The 18,416-nt window shown below is 43.9% G+C and overlaps 1 protein-coding gene across 1 annotated transcript; it reads left to right on the forward strand.

The window, feature by feature from the left end:
* The first annotated feature begins 21 nt into the window (after positions 1-21).
* PKD2L1 (polycystin 2 like 1, transient receptor potential cation channel) lies at positions 22-13,129 on the forward strand. The gene is made up of 15 exons (XM_008502050.2): positions 22-316; positions 1,236-1,349; positions 2,704-2,831; positions 3,950-4,206; positions 5,081-5,305; positions 5,652-5,880; positions 6,236-6,406; positions 7,079-7,260; positions 7,505-7,625; positions 8,195-8,293; positions 10,215-10,336; positions 10,665-10,782; positions 11,013-11,149; positions 11,826-11,964; positions 12,950-13,129. The coding sequence occupies exons 1-15, from the start codon at positions 22-24 to the stop codon at positions 13,127-13,129; spliced, it is 2,517 nt and encodes an 838-aa protein (XP_008500272.2).
* The last annotated feature ends 5,287 nt before the right edge of the window (positions 13,130-18,416 follow it).

Genomic DNA, 18,416 nt, shown 5'->3' on the forward strand with positions numbered 1-18,416 from the left:
TTCTGCTGGCAGTGACCAGCCATGAGCTCATCTCACCTAAACAACAGAGCAAAGGGACACTTTCAGACCTCAGAGGAACATGAGCTGGAACCAGTGGGGAAGAAAGCTTGGCATGATCCTGTTTCTAATGGCTCTCCCTCTACCTCCTGGAAGATTCAAGCCATCTACAACCCCAAGTCCATCCTGGAGAATCCCTATAAGAACTTTGAAGAGGTCGGGGATCCACTGCCCTACCAGGAAAAGCAGAGCAAAGCTGTGGATGTGAAGACAAGTCCTTTCCTGAAGTGCTGTTTCTACATCTTCAGAGGCATCCGAGGTAAAGTTAATATATATATTCTATCTCAACTAGAATGGATTTGCAAGATCTTGGGAAGAACAGTGGTGGTGGGGGGAGAAGCGGTGACTGAAGGAACCAGAAGGTGTAGCCCAGGAACCTGCTCAACAGAGACTTAGCATTAGATCATCTTTGGCTGTCCTGGAGGTACTACCCTCATTCTATGTGCCTTTCTGTAGCTCCAGGTTCTGTCCTGTTGCATTTGATACAATGCAGAAGGTAAAAGAGGGACCTAGAGGTGTGCTGATGGTTATGCAGAGTCTGGTGTCAGAGTTTTAGACAGAACTTAGGTGTCCTAAGTTTTGTGTGCTATCACTCTGGTGATGAGATTATTCAATCTTTATGTTCATTTTTTAGATAAAGTGGTACTGGGCCCGGTGTTACAGTACATTATGAACTGATGTAAATATCTACTAGTGAAAAGCTAGCACTGTAAGGACTTACATGCAGATGGTAACAGGAATGTATCAAACAAGTCTTTGAAGACAGCTGGAGTAAAGAGGTTCTATTTTCCAGTTTAGAAAACAAAAGGGAATGAAATATTATGTAGGCTTATTCAGAGGTAACAAAAAACCTTGGGAGCAAGTTAGGTCTCCTGTAAGGATACAGACCTTGACAAGGGTGTAAGTTGAACAGTACCTTATAGAAGTTATAACTTGTAATGCTATAGAAATGGGGAAGAAAAAGCAATAAGCTATTTCTCAGGTAAACTATTCTTTTCTTGCCTTTGTGTTTTTTCTCCTGACTAAGAAGAAAAGCAACACAAGGAACCCTGCTTCCTCATCTTACAAGAACATTTCTCAGAGCTGTACCCTCTAGCAGTACATGTGAGGAGTCAGCTCCTCCCATGGCCTCTGGGAATGGCCATCAAACCCTTCCAATTTCATCTTCACACTCACAGGGCTGTGGGGCACTACGCTGACTGAGAATGCAGCTGAAAACAGAGAGCTATACGTGAAGACCACACTGCGAGAGCTGCTTGTCTATATTGTGTTCTTGGTGGACATCTGTTTATGTAAGTAGCTGACACATCTCATAGGTCTCTTTTCTGTGTGCAGCATGAAGGGAATAATGTGAGTTTTTATTATTAGATTTTTTCAGTCTTATGTATGTGTTAAATTTATTTTACAAGCACTCAGTGCAGCAAGAAGGTGTGTGGCTAACCTACAGAAGAGCTGCTGCACATACAAATAAAATAGCTAAATTGTTGTGGACCTAATTGATAGTGTTTAAGTTTAAGCAGTATTTTCTGAAACATGTTATCAGTTCTAGCTATTAACTCCACAGTCCTGGAACAATCACCCAGGGTGTTGTCTTAGTTTCACAGTGAATGTTCAAACCCCAGAGAACAGCTCTAGAAACTTCCTTGGATCAGAGACACAGGATTCAGAGAGATTTTTCCTCTCGGGGACCGGAGAGCTGGCTGAGCTGATAAAGCAAATGGCAGCTCACACTATTGGTTTTGGGTGGATTTAATGCATCTCTGTTCTGAATCCTCATTTGATTTGTGTGGGTAGAACAATGGCTGTTTGGTTTTTTTGGGAGCATTTATTCATTATCATAAATAAGCACCTGTAGGGTGGGACTGTGAAGAGGATTATATTTCATGGACACTAAGGCTGGAGGGACAGACAATCAATACCAACCTGAGTTACTATCAGAGTAGCCCAGGGAGACAGTGCTTCAGTCACACTTCCTAAGAAACAAGACATGCACACAAATGCAAGTGTGGTCACACACTGACTCATCCAGAGCTGTGTGTGGGGTGTGTGTCTTGAACGTCAGCTGCTTTATTTTCATGGTAACCTTTCAACAGCAGAACATGTTCTTAGTGATTACCATGATGGATGCTTTTCTGCAGGAAGCAGCTGTGGAGAAATGAAAAAACATGTTCTGGAAAGTTAGAGACTGCTCCTGTTTGAAGTTGCTTGGTATATGAAAACTTAACTGGAGCTTTCCACTTGGAAAAATGGGGAGGTCTCTATATCTTTGAAGATTCAGATCAGAACTTCAAAATACAGAGCATGGACTTTGTTCTAAGAAATAAAAATTATTTAAAAAATTTTGTCTGAGAAAAAAAATGGTTATCCAGGATGTTCAGTTGCATCATCCAATGATCTTGTCTGGCTTTAAACTCTTACAGTCTGTCAGTATGACAGTTTAAATTCTATAATATTCAACAGATAAGTCTATAAATCCCTAAGAAGCAGAAAGCAATATGATTTGCATTCCCAAGGTTTTTTTTCTCTTGTGCCCTGCTCAGCTTCCCTGTGACAGTATAAACTATGCAGAAAATAATATATGCATGCTTTTATGTCAAGCTTTAATACTTGGGTATAAGGGAGGACCTTCCTCGTCTCTTCTTCTAGTGACATATGGAATGACAAGTTCCAATGCCTATTACTACACCAAAGTGATGTCTGAGCTCTTCCTGCAGACCTCTGGGGGTGGAAGTGTCTCCTTCCAGTCCATTGGCAGCATGGCTGACTTCTGGGTGGTGAGTAGAAGTCTGTCCCAGCATGGGGAGCCCTGAAAATCTCAGCTAAATTCAGAGATTCAGTTTCCTCTGAACATGCTACTTAGTGCTTTCAGAAAGACCTTTTGCTGTCACAAGCATTTGCTTGCTACCAGCAGTATTACGATATAATTTGCATGCAAAATATCCACGGATTTTAAACATAAATTATTCCTCTGAGCACACAAGCTGCAACTGGCTAGGTGTTATGTGTGCCCAGAAGAGTCCATTCTCTAGAAACTTACCAGCTAGGCAGACAGGACATGACAAAAAGAAACTGCTGCAATATGATGCTTGTTGCACAGATAGGGAATACTGGCTTGGAGAGGCCAAGTGACTTATTCCAGGTTTTCTGGTGGTAGAAATGGCTTTGAATCCAACAGTCAAAAGTCTTCATGCTGATGTCTTAGCAGTAATAAGTCCATGTCCATTTTCATGTGCCATTGTTAAGTAGGCTGTTTTGACCATTCCTGGGTTGGTCTGATCTGTAGATTCTTTATAAAGAACCTGGAGTAAAATTTCACTGACTTTTATGAAAGAGAATAAAGAAAGGAAAAGATGCCTCAAGTGTAACACATTTCTGTCAGAGAACTGGTATGAGCCACAGTGGATGTTGTTGAGAGACTGTAACCACTTGATATTTGACAGTCAGACAGAAATTGTCAGTTAGCTTTGTGTTCCTGCTGTATTAGAAGAGTAAAATGAGCTGTGACATTATTGCTTTTACACCCTGTTATTTTCAGGGTGCTGGCATCATAATTCACAACTCATACCAGGACAGTTCCTTGAGATTTGTCCCCACTGAATTGGAAGGCACAAAGAGGGCCTTTGTCTCTTCACTACCCCAGAGAGGTATAGGCACTACCTTACAGGCCCGTGAGAAGCCAACAATGACCCTGGTGCCCAGCATCCCTTCTCCACCCTTGAGATTCCCCCAGACCTTTCTCCTCTTTAGAATGTATCCAACACAAATTTCTACAACTTTCCATCTTGGGAAATAGAGAGGGGTAGGTCAGGTCTTTCTATCTCAAGCCCAGGCCAAGAAAATTCCTCTGCTATGCCAGCTATGAAGCAGTTGTTCTTCTCACCCTCTCCTGCAGTATGCACAAGGTCCCCTTCTGAATAATCTTTACTGGACAAAGTGGTACAACAACCAGACCCTGGCAGAGCAGGGGACCCAGTCATACATCTATTATGAGAATCTGCTGCTGGGTGTCCCTCGTGTGCGGCAGCTGAAGGTGAAGAACAATTCATGTGTGATCCATGATGACTTCAAGGAGGAAATCTCAGGTTGCTATGATGTGTACTCAGAAGAAAAGGAGGAAAGGGTCTCCTTTGGACTCATCAATGGAACGGCGTAAGTGCATCTTCTGCTCTTCAGGATTAGAAAATCTGTGATTTCCTTTTTGCTTTTTCCTTGTTACCCCAGCTAAGTCTCCTACAGTTTAAATAAGATCTGCTGAGCCACAAGGCACCAGGGTTGTGTTTTTTATATAAGTCAAGAATCTCCCTTGTATTCAGCAGCAGCAAGTCCTAATTATCTTTCAATAAGGCCAAGTGTCTCTTTGAGGAAAAGCAGAACAGAATGAGTGGCAGTGAGGGACTCGTTGGGAAAGCTAGGGAAAAATCCAGTAGAGAATTAGGTAGAGATTTTTGTCTCGTTTTAAGAGGGTGAGGATTTATAGAGTCCTTTGGGACCAGATGTATCAAAATAATGATGCTATCTGCTTCCCTCCTGGATTTCAGGACCCAGACTTAAGGGAGTGCGTATATTTAATCTTGAAAACCTCTCTATAATGTGAAGCAGTGGCAATTTAATAACTCTTTGCTTCTGCATGAGTCTTGTTCTGTGAATGAGAAACTATTGTTCATAAGGAAATATGCATGCAAGTGTGTTCTAAGCAGAGGATTGTGTACAACATGGTAGAAAGCAATACAGAAGATGCTGGGTGTAAATGCCATGTAAATAAGACTGTGGCAAAGCCAACAAACCTGCAGCACTTTCCTTCCATGCCATTGCAAGTCATGTTGTGTCACTGCTGGGAAGCACTAAATCAGAAATCTACCAAAAATAAAGAACTGGTGTAGGCTCAGGAATAGGAATTAGGTGTCAACTTTTCAATAAAAAAACCTGATCTGTTCCATGAAGCTACAGTCTAATTTCTTCTGGCTACAAGCTCATATGCAAGCCTGGGATGCTGATGTGTCTGTGTATGTCTTGTCTGTTGCAGCTGGAAGTACCATTCTGAGGAGGAGCTGGGTGGCTCATCTCACTGGGGAAAACTAACCAGTTACAGTGGGGGAGGATACTACATAGACCTGAAGCTGACCAGAGAAGAAAGTGATGAAGCCCTGCAAGTCCTGAAGGAGAAGCTGTGGCTGGATCGGGGAACACGAGTTGTCTTCATTGATTTCTCTGTGTATAATGCAAATATCAATCTGTTCTGTGTTCTGAGGTAAGCCAAGTCCCACTGAGTATTCTTCTGCCTCTTGCTTTTTCTTCAACGTCACATTTTTTTAAAAAGCACCTATTTTAATATGGCACACCAGGGGAGTAGGACAGAAGCAGTGTCTATAGATTAGTAAGAAGAGTTGGTCTTCCTCACAAAACCAGTCACATTTCTTTTCACCTTTTACCCTTTCCTGTTATGGGCAGTGAAGCAGCATAAACACAGACACAGCTTTTCCACTTACAGTTTGGTGGATAGCTCATGTTCAGTTTTTATGCCTCTCAAAAAGAGAAGCATAAAGAGCCACCTTTCCCCTCTTGGTTATTATCAGCTTTTCCTTGTCCTCTTCAAGGTTAGTGGTTGAGTTTCCAGCCACTGGTGGTGCCATTCCTTCCTGGCAAATCCGGACAGTCAAGCTTATACGGTATGTCAGTGCCTGGGACTTCTTCATTGCTGCCTGTGAAATTGTCTTCTGTGTCTTCATCTTCTACTATGTGGTGGAGGAGATTTTGGAGTTGTGTATCCACAAGCTTCGGTATTTCATCAGCATCTGGAACATTCTGGATCTAGTCATCATTCTGGTGAGAATCCTTGCACACTTTTTAGGGGAGAGCAGCAGCAGAGAGACATAGGAGCCAAAACAAGTTAAAGGATGAGGAAACTGGTCCAGATAAGGCAAGACTGGCACATGTTTTGCTCCAATAGCAAAATGAACTAGCAGAGGAAGTGGGTACATGCTCTTCTATCAGCTATTAGGAGAAAATTCTTTCCTTAGAAATGCCTGATAGGCTGTAAAGTCAGTGTATTGTTCAGTGTATTAAGACCTTATTTCCATCCCCCTGCAGTTGTGGAGTGTGATACCAAGGAATTCTGTGACCTTTAATTTCTGGAGAAAGCATAAGCACAGCAGTCACTGCAGACTCTTCTTCTTCACAGCTCTCCATCATTGCTATTGGGTTTCACATCTTCCGCACCACGGAGGTGAACAGGCTGCTGGGAGAGCTGCTGAAGCACCCTGACACCTATGCAGACTTTGAGTTCCTGGCATTCTGGCAGTCACAGTACAACAATATGAATGCTGTGAACTTATTCTTTGCCTGGATCAAGGTATTGTAGGAGGTCTCTTAGGTGCCAGACTCAGTCTTCTTGCTGTAGATAGCTTGGGGCTTGACTCTTCCATCCCTCTGAGTGAATGAGGGTAACAGCTGCATAACAGAGAAGGATTCTCCTCTTTTGTATGCTCTGATTTGCAGTAAATTCAGACAACTTTTCACCTTGCTTTCTAAGGTCAGTTTTTTGGAGATAATACACAGGGAGATGAGTTCAGATGTTATGGTGTAAAAGGGGTGTTAGAAAATGCTGGGTACAATATAACTTTATCCATCCTGTGCTATTTTAGTATTTTGGAGAACAAACTGGCAAACTATGTTTTCTTTCATGATGGACACCCAACAACTGGAAATTACTCATCTGTTGCCATTTCAAGTGAAGAACCTTGGCAGGGTGGAAAGAACACAATGTATTTAGGGCTCCTCATCAGCCTCAAGACATTTTTCCTTTTAGCAGTCTCTCCATATTATTCTTTGATACAGGGAATGAAAATATTGCATGTTTATATGGCACACCTGGGGCAAATAACCTGAACACTTCTGACGTCCCAACCTGGCTGTCTTTTTGGTGCTTTGGTACTATAGTGAACTGCTTGTCTTACTAAGTATATGTGTATATGAGACAGACTGACCTAGGACCTGACTTTGTCCCTGTTCTTTCTTCTTGCAGATATTTAAATATATTAGCTTTAATAAAACAATGACCCAGCTATCTTCCACACTGCAACGTTGTGCTAAGGACATCCTGGGCTTTGCCATTATGTTCTTCATTGTTTTCTTTGCCTATGCCCAACTGGGTTATCTTCTTTTTGGGACACAAGTGGAAACCTTCAGTACCTTTGTTAAATGCATGTAAGTGTATAAGTCAGAACCATGTTTCCATATGTTTCCATCACTTCTCAGAAGAATTTTAACTACTTACCAACCAATCTCCATTTAACTCACCAGTCAGACTGAATGACTTACACTCTGCTCTCGCTTGTGCCTGTGAGCATCTGGGCTGCAGGCATGTTCGGGGCTCACCTCAGGACTGTCTGAGAAGGCAGAAGAAATGTATGTGGCCTTTGTATGACCTTGTGCTCTTCTTCTCCTCTAGCTTCACCCAGTTTCGGATCATCCTTGGTGATTTTGACTACAATTCCATTGACAATGCCAACAGGGTCCTTGGGCCTATTTACTTCATCACCTATGTGTTCTTTGTTTTCTTTGTGCTCCTGGTAAGCAAGAAAGTCCCTCTGCCCCTGTATTGACAACAGTGTTTGAGAGATCCCTCTTAATAATTCCTGAGTTAGCTGCAGTGCAAATAATTTAATGATCAGAGCAATTAAGGGCTCACTGGGAATGTCACTGACCTGGTAGCTGATTTCAAGGGGATTAGCTCAGCTGCTCTGTAGCAGGCAGTGAACAAATCATGAGAGAGTCTCTGGCTTCCTAGGTAATCGATGCAGAGAGATGCTCATAATGACCAGGTTAAATTCCCAGTGCTTGGAATCCAAATGTAACTTAAAATCTTGCAGGAGAGCCAACCAAAGATGGTATTTGAGCTAGAAACAAATATACCTTTGGCCACTGCTTTAACTGCAAGAACCTCCTCCCCAGTGAGAAAGCACAGTGTGTCTGAAATCTGCTTTTCCTTCAGTCACTTTACTTTGTCCAAGGGATACCCCATGTGAAAACAGCTCCTTGTTGAGCTGATCTCTGCACAGCTGTGCTTGTATCTTGCTGCTTCAGCCTCTGGAGCAAGATGCCTCATGCTTTTTCATCTCTTTTCTTCTCCTTTTTCTAGAACATGTTTCTAGCCATCATCAATGACACCTACTCAGAAGTCAAGGAGGAGCTTTCAAGCCAGAAGGATGAGCTTCAGCTCTCAGACATCTTGAAGCAGGTGATGAAGTCTGAAAAGTGTGCTACTTCCTAACTAAATCCTGAAGCATTTTTACAGAATCACAGAATTATCAAAGTTGGAAGGGACCTCTAGAGATCACCTAGTCCAACTCCCCCACTAAAGCGGGATCACCCAGAGCACATTACCCAGGACTGCATCCAGGCAGGTTTTGATTATGTCCAAAGAAGGGGACTCCACAGCCTCCCTGTTCCAATGCCTTATCACCTTCATAGTAAATATGTTTTTTCTTACGTTTAAATAGAACTTCCTATGTTCCAGTTTGTGCCCATTGCCCCTTGTCCTGTCATTGGGAACTACTGAGAAGAGGCTGGCTCCATCTTCCTGACATCCACCCTTTAGATACTTGTAGACATTGATAAGGTCTCCACTCAGCCTTCTCTTGTCCAGGCTAAAGAGTCCCAGCTCTCTCAGCTTTTTCGTGTAAGAGACATGCTCCAATCTGCCAGTCGTCTTTGTTGCCCTCTGCTGGACTCTACCCAGTAGTTTCCTGTCTTTCTTGAACTGGGGAACCCAGAACTGGATGCAGTATTCCAGCTGTAGCCTCATCATCTGAGAGTAGAGGGGGAAAATTACCTCCCTCAACCTACTGGCCACACTCTTCTTTATGCAGCCCAGGATTCTGTTGGCCTTCGTGTCAATTAGGGCACACTGCTGGCTCGTGGTCCTGTCTATCAGCACCCCCAGACCCTTCTCCTCCAGCAGCTCCACCCCTAACCTATACTGGTGCTTGGGGTTCTTCCTCCCCAGGTGCAGACCCTACACTTGCTCGTGTTATACCTCATCAGGTTCTTCTCTGCCCAGCTCTCCAGCCTGTCCAGGTCACACTGGATGGCAGCACAGCCCTCTGGAGTATCAGCCTCCCCTCCCAGTTTTGTATCATCAGCAAACTTGCTGAGGATACACTCTATCCTGTTGTCCAGGTTGATGATGAACATACTGAACAAGACCAGACCAAATATTGACCCCTGGGGGACACTGCTGGTTGGTTACAGGCCTCCAACTCAGTCCTGCTCCACTGATCACTGCTCTCTGAGTTCTCTCACTCAATCAGCTCTCAATCCTCTTTAGTGTCTGCTCATCCAGTCCACACTTCCTGAGTTTCATCATGAAGATGTTATGGGAGATAGTATCAAAAACCTTGCTGAAGTCAAGGTAGATAACATCCACTGCTCTCTTCTCATCCCAGGCTTTTCTGGAAGTCCCTGACCTACATGGAATTTACTAGAGAAAAACAGTGCTTGTTAACTCCTGATCCACCTTCTTGGTGCACACAGGAAGTCACAGTTCCTTTCTGTGATAAATCAAGCTCCCAGACCATTTGGGAATGGGAAGATGAGAAAGGAGGGGCTGGGGGAATCCTTGAGCATGCTGGTAGTTTTTCTGAGAGACCTTTCTTACCAAGTCAGTCTCTAGACAAAGCTTTTGCAGTACTTGACACAATGTACTTTGATCAAAAAAATGGGAAATTCTATTTTTCTAAGCTGATCATGTTACGGTGGTGAAAATCTAGTGGATTACACCTGGATTTCTCACAGGTAAATTCCAGAAAAAGTTCCTGAAGTTCACAACTCTGCTGTAGGACTAATTATTTTTAAAAAAGGGTATTTGAGACAGTGTCTTAAAGAGCTTAGGAGTGGGAGCTCAAATAAAGGGAGAGTCAGGAGGAAGGAGGAAAGCAGAGAGCAAACTTTGTCATGGCTACCATGCTAGACCCTCTTTGAAGGCATGATCCTTGTTTAGAGATAGAGCTCATTCAGCAGTGTTGTATTTTTGCTTCTGGAAAGCTTGAAATCTCCTGTATCACTTGTCCCCTGCTCATCCTTACTGCATTGTCCACTCTATCCTGTTTTTCACTCTTCTTCCTGCATGATTTTGTGTCTGCTTGCATTTTTGGTAAAAGAGCTACAACCGAACACTCATGAGGCTTAAGCTGAAGAAGGAGCAGATTTCTGATGTGCAGAAAGCACTGCAGAATGGAACAAAAGAACTGGACTTTGAAGACTTCAAGAACAGCTTGAAGGAGTAAGTGAGTCAGCTTGAGGGATGCTTGCTTATCCCTTTCTCTTGGTGATACAGGTAATTTAAGTTCTCTGGTTTTCAAGGCTGAACAGCAGTTAGATCAGATCTGGGCAATGTAAGACTCAAAAATAGTTATTGTCTTCCATCACCTTTAATCTCCTGTTCTAAATGTTGGGGGCTTTTTGTTATTATCTTTTTCTCATTTGGGTTGTTTGGGTTTGTCATGGGCAGGTGGAAATAATACACTAACTTCCAAAGGTGTGCTTCTGCACTGTTACAACCTATTGCCTTATGATTAAATGCCTTAAGATTTCTCTCTACTCTCTTGCAGACTGGGCCATGCAGAGCATGAGATCACAGCAGCCTTCTCCACGTTTGACAAAGATGGCAACCATATCCTTGATGCAGAGGAGCAACAGCAGATGAAGCATGACCTAGAGGCAAAAACGGTAAAAGAAGGCAAAGAAAGAAACTCTCATTTTGGTAGAGATTACTCCAAAGTGGCCTCAGGAATCTTTGGGTTTGTGGTGTAAATGAAGCAGGCAACTCAAATACAGCTCCATCTCTGCCTGGGGAGCAGCTGGATGTATCACTGTCCCTGAAGCTCTGTGTTACTCAAAGCGAAGCTGACCCAAAGTTAGTAGCTGACTTTGAAGGAGTTTCTTTGTATATCTTCTAGGTTGCTCTGAATACAGAGATTGAAAATTTGGGGAAATCCTATAGTGACAACAACCTGGATGAGAATCTGACCTACGCAGAAGCAAGAAATAATCACACCAACAAGGCGAGCTGTGTTTCCAAAGAAGAGTTCCAAATGTATGTTTGTGCCAGCAGTAGTTTAATCCCTTTGCAAATGAGGGGTCTGAGTCTCTGCTTCTCTCTCTGATGTAAATGTTTATTCTGGTGCTGAGCTGTCTCAGTAAGATTTTTTTCCCTTTTTAACTTGCACACATGTAAATAAGCATGTCAGGAGAGAACTAAGACAGTTCTTGTAGGCAGTTCTCTTGTTTGTGTTGAAGCCTGAGTTAAGAAATTTTGCTTTTTGCTTCTTGAATAACCTCTGCAACTGCCAGCTGCACACAGCCAATATGCTGTCATGTTTCTGATCAGAAGGTAGCCCAGATAGCTGAGCCAGGGGAAGTTGATACCTTTACAGAAGATTCTGTGCAAATAAATATCTTTGAATTATAGCCTATTTGGTCTTCATCCTCCAGGTCTGAGGATAACACCTGGTTGTCCTTTCCACAGGAGGAGCATGGGATAAATACAGGGTAGGGAATCAGGAGATTCTGATTCTGCTACTGACAAACACTGAGCAATACATGTAGAGCCCTATCAAAGGAGAAGCAGATGCAATATTTAACAATAGGATTCAAGACTGTATTCAAGACTGGTTGGGATCCATCCTACACAGAATCCATAAGATTACTGTTGCAAATCCTGGTGTTATTCACAACAAAAGTTTTGAAAATGCTCTCCATGTCTTCCTCAGCCTCCTACAACATGTGCTACAGCTGGAAAGGTCTATAAACAGCATTGGCTCCAAGACTGATGCCATGGTGAACGAGCTAGAAAGAAACAAGCTGAAGAAGAAGGACCTGTTGGGCAAACCCCTGGATAATGTTATCAAGGTTGGTAGCCCTCCACCATGGATTTGAACCAGCTTCAGAGTAAGTGACCAGCCCTGCTTTGTGGATGGACTTGGTATCATCTTTGCTGTCCCAGTCCTCCAGTTGACATAAGACGAAATGGGTTGGGCAGGGTCAGCATTTTGTTCAAGTGTAGTGACAAAAAAATTCTTGCTTTCATGTTCCCCTGGTTAACCATGGTACCCTTAAACACACCTTCAGCCCCTTTGAAGCCAAGCTCATCCCTGTGGCAGGGAACTCAATGTATTTGTCTTCAGTTTCTTAGCACCTACCTATCCTCATATGTCAACAAAGATCATACTGTACTTCCCAGCAAGAGCTGCTCATGATAGTATTGTGGACTGTGATATTAACTTATTCCCTGTGAACTATGGCTCACATGCAAGGAGGCAGATTGTTAGTGGTGTGCCCATAATGCCTGATTGCAGGCTTGTGGCTTTTTCCAAAGACTGCTTGTATTCAGTCAGCATATTTTGGGTCTTCAGCTTTAAAATCAACAGCAGAAAGGCATGTGGGAGCCATGTCATTATTTAATGTCTTAATGACTTTCATAATCAGAATATTCCAACAGCACACGGTGACCTAGCTGAGTCAGAAAGTAGACTTTTTCTTTTGCAGAGTAGTTTTTTGATCCCTTCCCATTTGAAAGAGTAATTTGGGGGGGGGGTTCTCCTCATGTGAACCTGCCTGAAAGATTGTGAGAGTGCCTACAGATTTGCTTTGCTCTGGGATTCCTTTGAGTGTTCTCGTAGAGGGCAAAAAGGGCTGCTTGTCTAATGCCTGAGTTCACATTCCTTCCATGTATTGCAGCAAATAGCATATTGGATCTTCAATAGACAGGCAGGCTGTACTAATTTCTGGAAGAATGTGGGAAGTTAAGTATCATGCATACCTTGTCTCTCTTCTGGAGTGTTGCTAGACTGCTCTGTAGCTTTCTAACAATGCAGATCACTGTTCTGGTTCACAGGAAGAAGAACCCAGTCAGGAACAACAGCTGCCCCAGAAACTAGACCAGCTCAGGAAAGAAGAAGCAGAAACCTGGGGAATGGAATGTGTCTGGGGAAACAACCTGAGTGGCAACTCTTCTCAAAATGGGGTCTATCCCATCTTGCCCAGGGCAAGTGTGCTGGGATCTCAGGTGCCCTAGAACATCCAGCTGCAGCCTGATGTGCTCTTCTAGCAAATAGTCCCGTGCTCCCAGTCCCACTCCCACAGTGCTAAGTCACTGTCAGTTGTTTCCCCACTGTTAGAAAAACCAGGACAGCTGGACACAGATTCCTGTTGCCAGGAACCGGTGACATGAAAAATCAGGGATGCTTTTCTCCAATATAATGATGTGTAATGTCACTGAGCTAGAATTTGTACCCCCTGTATCTCTGGAGTAGGCAGACATTTGGAACAAAGTGTTCTATCAGTTTTCTGCCTCTGAACAGGCCAACACAAAGTCTTTTGTCTACCTTTTCCCAAAAAGTTGACACCCCTGAACTCTATGAATGCTTATATCCAGAGTGGCACACTGCAACTTATTTAAACACACACAGTTGTCTGCAGGACAAAGATGTGGCAAACATGTAAGCAAACAAGAATTGTAGAACCACAGAGTAGCTAGGGCTTGATGGGACCTAAAATATCATCTAGTTTCAGTCCCTCTGTATGGTCAGGGACACCTCCCACTAGACCAGGTTGCTCAAAGTCCCATGCAACCTGGAGCTGAATGAATCCAGCAATGAGCCTTCACAGCTTCTCTGGTTAACCTGTTCCAGTCTCTTACCACCCTCATGGTAAAGAATTTCCTCCTAATGCTGAATGAGATGGAAATGAGAAATTTAGTTATATGTCCCTACCTGGTTACTAGCAGTTGTGTTTTGTTGTAGTTTTTTTCTAGAATGCTTTCATAACCCTCTTTTTACCTTAGATTCAGATGCTGAGAAAAGAGGATACTAACTCTGGATAATTAAAATGAGAGCTAGGAGGAGATCTGAAATATCTGAGAACCAGTTGCTACTGATAGAGTCTGAGGTCTGTGTGCTAGGGAGCACATCTCTGGTTACGTATTTACTAACAGCTGTTGACAGAAAGAAATCTCTCTATGCTGCCCGTTTTCACACTCCTTAAATTGCATTTCAAGGTACTTCAAAAAACCAGCACCGTATGTACAAAGTTGTGACACCTCATTTTTGTCAAGGAATCCATTTTGCTTGCAGTTGTGGGTTCTGACACCATTTCAGTTTAGGAATACTGTGAAAGATGAATGTTAGTTTTTCAATCACATGTAAAATACTTCTTTTCCAGGCATTTTTCACTTTGCTGAAACTTTTCCTTCCATGTGGCTGTTTCAGACTATTGCAGCTATTACAGGACCACTGTAAATGTATTTCAAATATCTTGATTGCTGGTGTTCTACAATAGTTAACCTCAAATAGGCTTAAAGCCAATGGAAATGTGAATTGTCCCAGACCACTGCTAACAACTCATGCTACAGTGTTTAGTGTGCTGTGCAGTGATAGTTTTGGGGAAGTTGTGCAGCAGTGTTTTGTATTCCCCCCTTTTCCAGATAGGTGTGTGGTCAGGGGAAAGCCTCACTGGGAATGGCTGAAGAGCCTAAGGATCAGGTCTGTCCCCAGGTGGTCCAGGGCTGCCACAGCTACAAGATATGTCTGCTCTCCTTTGGGGTAAGGGGCAATCAGTTCAGCTGAGAAGATCTATATAAGCTCTGGTTGGGATCAGACAGGGGCCTGTGGGTGTCATCAACAACCTGGTCAGTGAGAACCTTTCCCCCTTTCTGGCAAAAAGAACACTGCCTTTACCCTGTGCTGTGATTTTGGTGATGCCAGTGCCACTCAGTGTAAAAGCCTGCAGTAGTGTCTGTTCTTAGTTGAACACCTCCATGCAACTTGTCTGCTCTATGTCACCATGTTGTCTTGTATATGATACGTCCTAGAGTAGGGCAAGACAATTATCTGTCCCCAGCAATTGCTTGTGTGTAGTTGTCAGTCATGTGTTCAAGCTGGTTGAGAAATAAAATAAATACACTGAATGGTAAGTTCATACAGCTTCTCTTTTCAGATGTATGTTGTCAAGCCTCCTGACAGTAGCTATTATTATTTAGATGATCTATGTCTTCTGGGAAAAGTAAAGTATTTTTTTCTCAGTAGCAGGTGCATTGCATTGCTGTGTTTTGTTCCAGTTTGCAGAGGGTCACCTTCCAAACTGCCATGTCTGGCTGGGGAGCCCCTGTCTTGCAGAAGACAGCTATGCCTTGAGGTGGTTAAAAATCTTCAGAGGGGTTGGAAAATATAAGGTGCTCTGAAGAGATATTGCCACTGTGGTTATTTGTTTATTTTGTGTTGGCACGGTGGCCAGGATCCAAGCGCCATGGTCTTCAAGAACTCTTGGACCCAGCCAAAGAGGAAGAAATCAGAATAAATCAGAAGAAATGCTAACCATGGTGTCAAAGCCCACATGAGGATTAGAGAGATTCAGTGATGTGCACAGGGAGGGGCAGATGCCTGAAAGCAAGCTCAGAACTTCTGGCAAAGGGCATCCCCAACCAGGCATGGCCATGAGTGTGGAAAACTCATGGCAGTGTCTCTTTGTATCTCTCCAAGAGTATCATGCATTGGTCTCAACAATGAGCAAGACTAACTGTTCATGTTTAAAGGGAATATGTACATCCCCAGACCAGCCTCCAAATACAGCCTAGCTTCTGGAGTTTCCTTATCAACCATGTTTAGTTTACCAGTAGGTAGTCAGCATCACTCACAACCTTTCACTCTTATGTGAGAACCTTCACATAGGTGTGAAAACCTTGACTTTTCTGTTCTGTTTTCAAATGAGGTAGATAATAAATCTCCCTTTGTTTTACTGTGAGAAACCTAAAAGAGAAAATTTACTTTCTCAGCAAAAAAAAAAAAATAAATAAATAAAAGGCAGAACCAGAATCCAGTCTTCTAAAGCACACTTAGTGAAACTAGATCCTCCCACTTAAGTATTTGTTGCAAACTTTGCCTGTCTCCGACAGGTTACAGTTCTCCTGTCTCCAACCTTTAAACAGGTTTGGTACAAGTTTTGCTCAGTTTTTGCTTCTTGTGAAAAGTCCTTAAAATGTGCTAGTATTAGCCTACAGCTGCTGCTGACTGATTTGCCTTTAGCAAGAGATTGCTGGGTGGAGGCCACTCTGCTCTTGGCTGCTCTACAACCACATCATAGCAGGAGTCATGAAGTAAAGAGCAACGTCAGGGAACAATTATCATAGAATCATAAAATGTTCAGGGTTGGAAGAAACCTCAAAATCTCATCTATTCCAAGCCCCTTGCCAGAGCAGGATCACCTATAGCAGGTCACACATGAACACATCCAGGTGGGTTTTTAATATCTCCAGGGAAGAAAACTCTACAGCCTCCCTGGGCAGCCTGTGCCAGTGCTCTGTCACCCTCAGAGTGAAAAAATTCTTCCTACTATTTATATGGAGCCACCTATGCTCCAGTTTACAAACATTGCTCCTTGTCCTTTTGTCAGTCACCCCTGAGAAAAGCTTGACTGTCCTCCTGGCACTCACCCCTTACATATTTATAAACATTAATGAGGTCACTCATTCTCCTCTTCTTCAAGCTGAAGAGACCCAGCTCCCTCAGCCTTTCCTCATAAAGGAGATTTTCTCTGCACTGGACTCTTTCAAGCAGTTCCCAGTCCTTCTGGAACTGAGGGGCCCAGAACTGGACACAATATTCCAGATGTGGCCTCACCAGGGCAGAGTAGAGGGGGAGGAGAACCTCTCCCCACCTACTAACCACCCCCTTCTAATGCACCCCAGGATGCCATTGGCCTTCTTGGCCACAAGGACACATTGCTGGCTCATGGTCATCCTTCCATCCACCACCACCCCCAGGTCCATTTCCCCTGTGCTGCTCTCCAACAGCTCAGTCCCCAACCTATACTGGTACCTGGGATTGTTCTTTCCCAGATGCAAGACTTTACACTTGCCCTTGTGGTAATACATTAAATTTCTCCCTGCCCAACTCTCCAGCCTGTCCAGGTCCCTCTGGATGGCAGCACAGCCTCCTGGGGTGTCAGCCACTCCTCCTAGTTTTGTGTCATCAGCAAACTTGCTGATAGTGCACTCTGTTCCCTCTTCCAGGTCATCAATAAATATATTGAATAGTACTGGTCCCAGTACTGTAGAGGGACTCCACTAGAAACAGACTTCCAAGTAGACTCCATCCCATTGACTACAACTCTCTGGCTTCTCTCCTTCAACCAGCTCCTGATCCACCTCACTACCCCATCATCCAGGCCACACTTCTTCAGTTTAGCTCCAAGGATGCTGTGGGGGATGGTGTCAAATGCCTTCCTGAAATCAAGATAAACTACGTCTGCTGCTCTGCCATCATCCATCCACCTGGTTACATCCTCACAGAAGGCTCTCAGGTTGGTCAGACATGACTTCGCCTTAGTAAAGCCATGGTGACTGCTCCTGATAAGCCTCTTGTCCTTGATGTGCCTGGAGACTGCATCAAGAATGAGTTGTTCCGTTATCTTTCTGGGAATGGAGGTGAGAATGACCAATCTGTAGTTACCTGGATCCTCTTTCTGACCATCGGTATTTGTTAAGCTTATTGGTAACTAGGGAAAAGGGAGGGGAGAATCCTAGTATCATCTGATGAGCCAGGTCAGGGCTTCCAGACCTTTCAGGTTTGGAAGAGACAGGCACTGGGAGAGTAGTAGAAGGAGATGGTATCCCAGTGAGTGCCAGGTCCACCTCCTCTGCTGAGCTCAGAGGCCAAGGGATACATAAAAAAGAATATAACATATTTTGGAGAGAGGTGGCAGAATTAAATGCTTGAGGAACTAAGAAGCCTTGCTCGTGGCCCAATTTCAGAGGTGGCAAACACCAGGGCCAGCATGCAGCCAGCTAGGGATGCTGTGGGTGGCAGAAGGGTGCCAGCCCCAGGCTGCTGTGAGCTAGGGCTGAGCCCTGGATGATAAGTGCTGAAGAAAGAATGCACATTCTCAGCTGACAATATGTGGGTGTTTGGTGATGGGTTTCCAGCCTGAGGTGTCCCTGGGCTTTGCTGAGCTTGCCACAGCAAGCTACCTCCTGCCAGCCCATGTGCCAGGCAGTGACAGGGCTCTGTGGTGCAGGATCTCACAAACCAGCTCTGAATGGTCTACTGTATCCTGACCACTGGTGTTTCCAGGAGAGTTCAGTCATTTCTCTGCTGGCATGCTAACTTCTAGGTGCCAGAAGGCACAGCAGCTTAAGAAACAGCCCAAGAGACATGCAAAGCAGGAGCCTGAACCGGCTGTGCTTGTGCTGCCCGAGAAGGGGCTGAGGAGCCTCCCCAGGTGATCATTTCTGTTGGCTGTGACTACCTCTGGGGTCCCCTGCTGCAAAATACAGCAGAAATAACAGCAATCAGCTAGCTCAGACATAG

Source organism: Calypte anna, chromosome 6 (assembly GCF_003957555.1).
Source record: "Calypte anna isolate BGI_N300 chromosome 6, bCalAnn1_v1.p, whole genome shotgun sequence".
In the NCBI taxonomy this organism is placed as follows: Eukaryota; Metazoa; Chordata; class Aves; order Apodiformes; family Trochilidae; genus Calypte; species Calypte anna.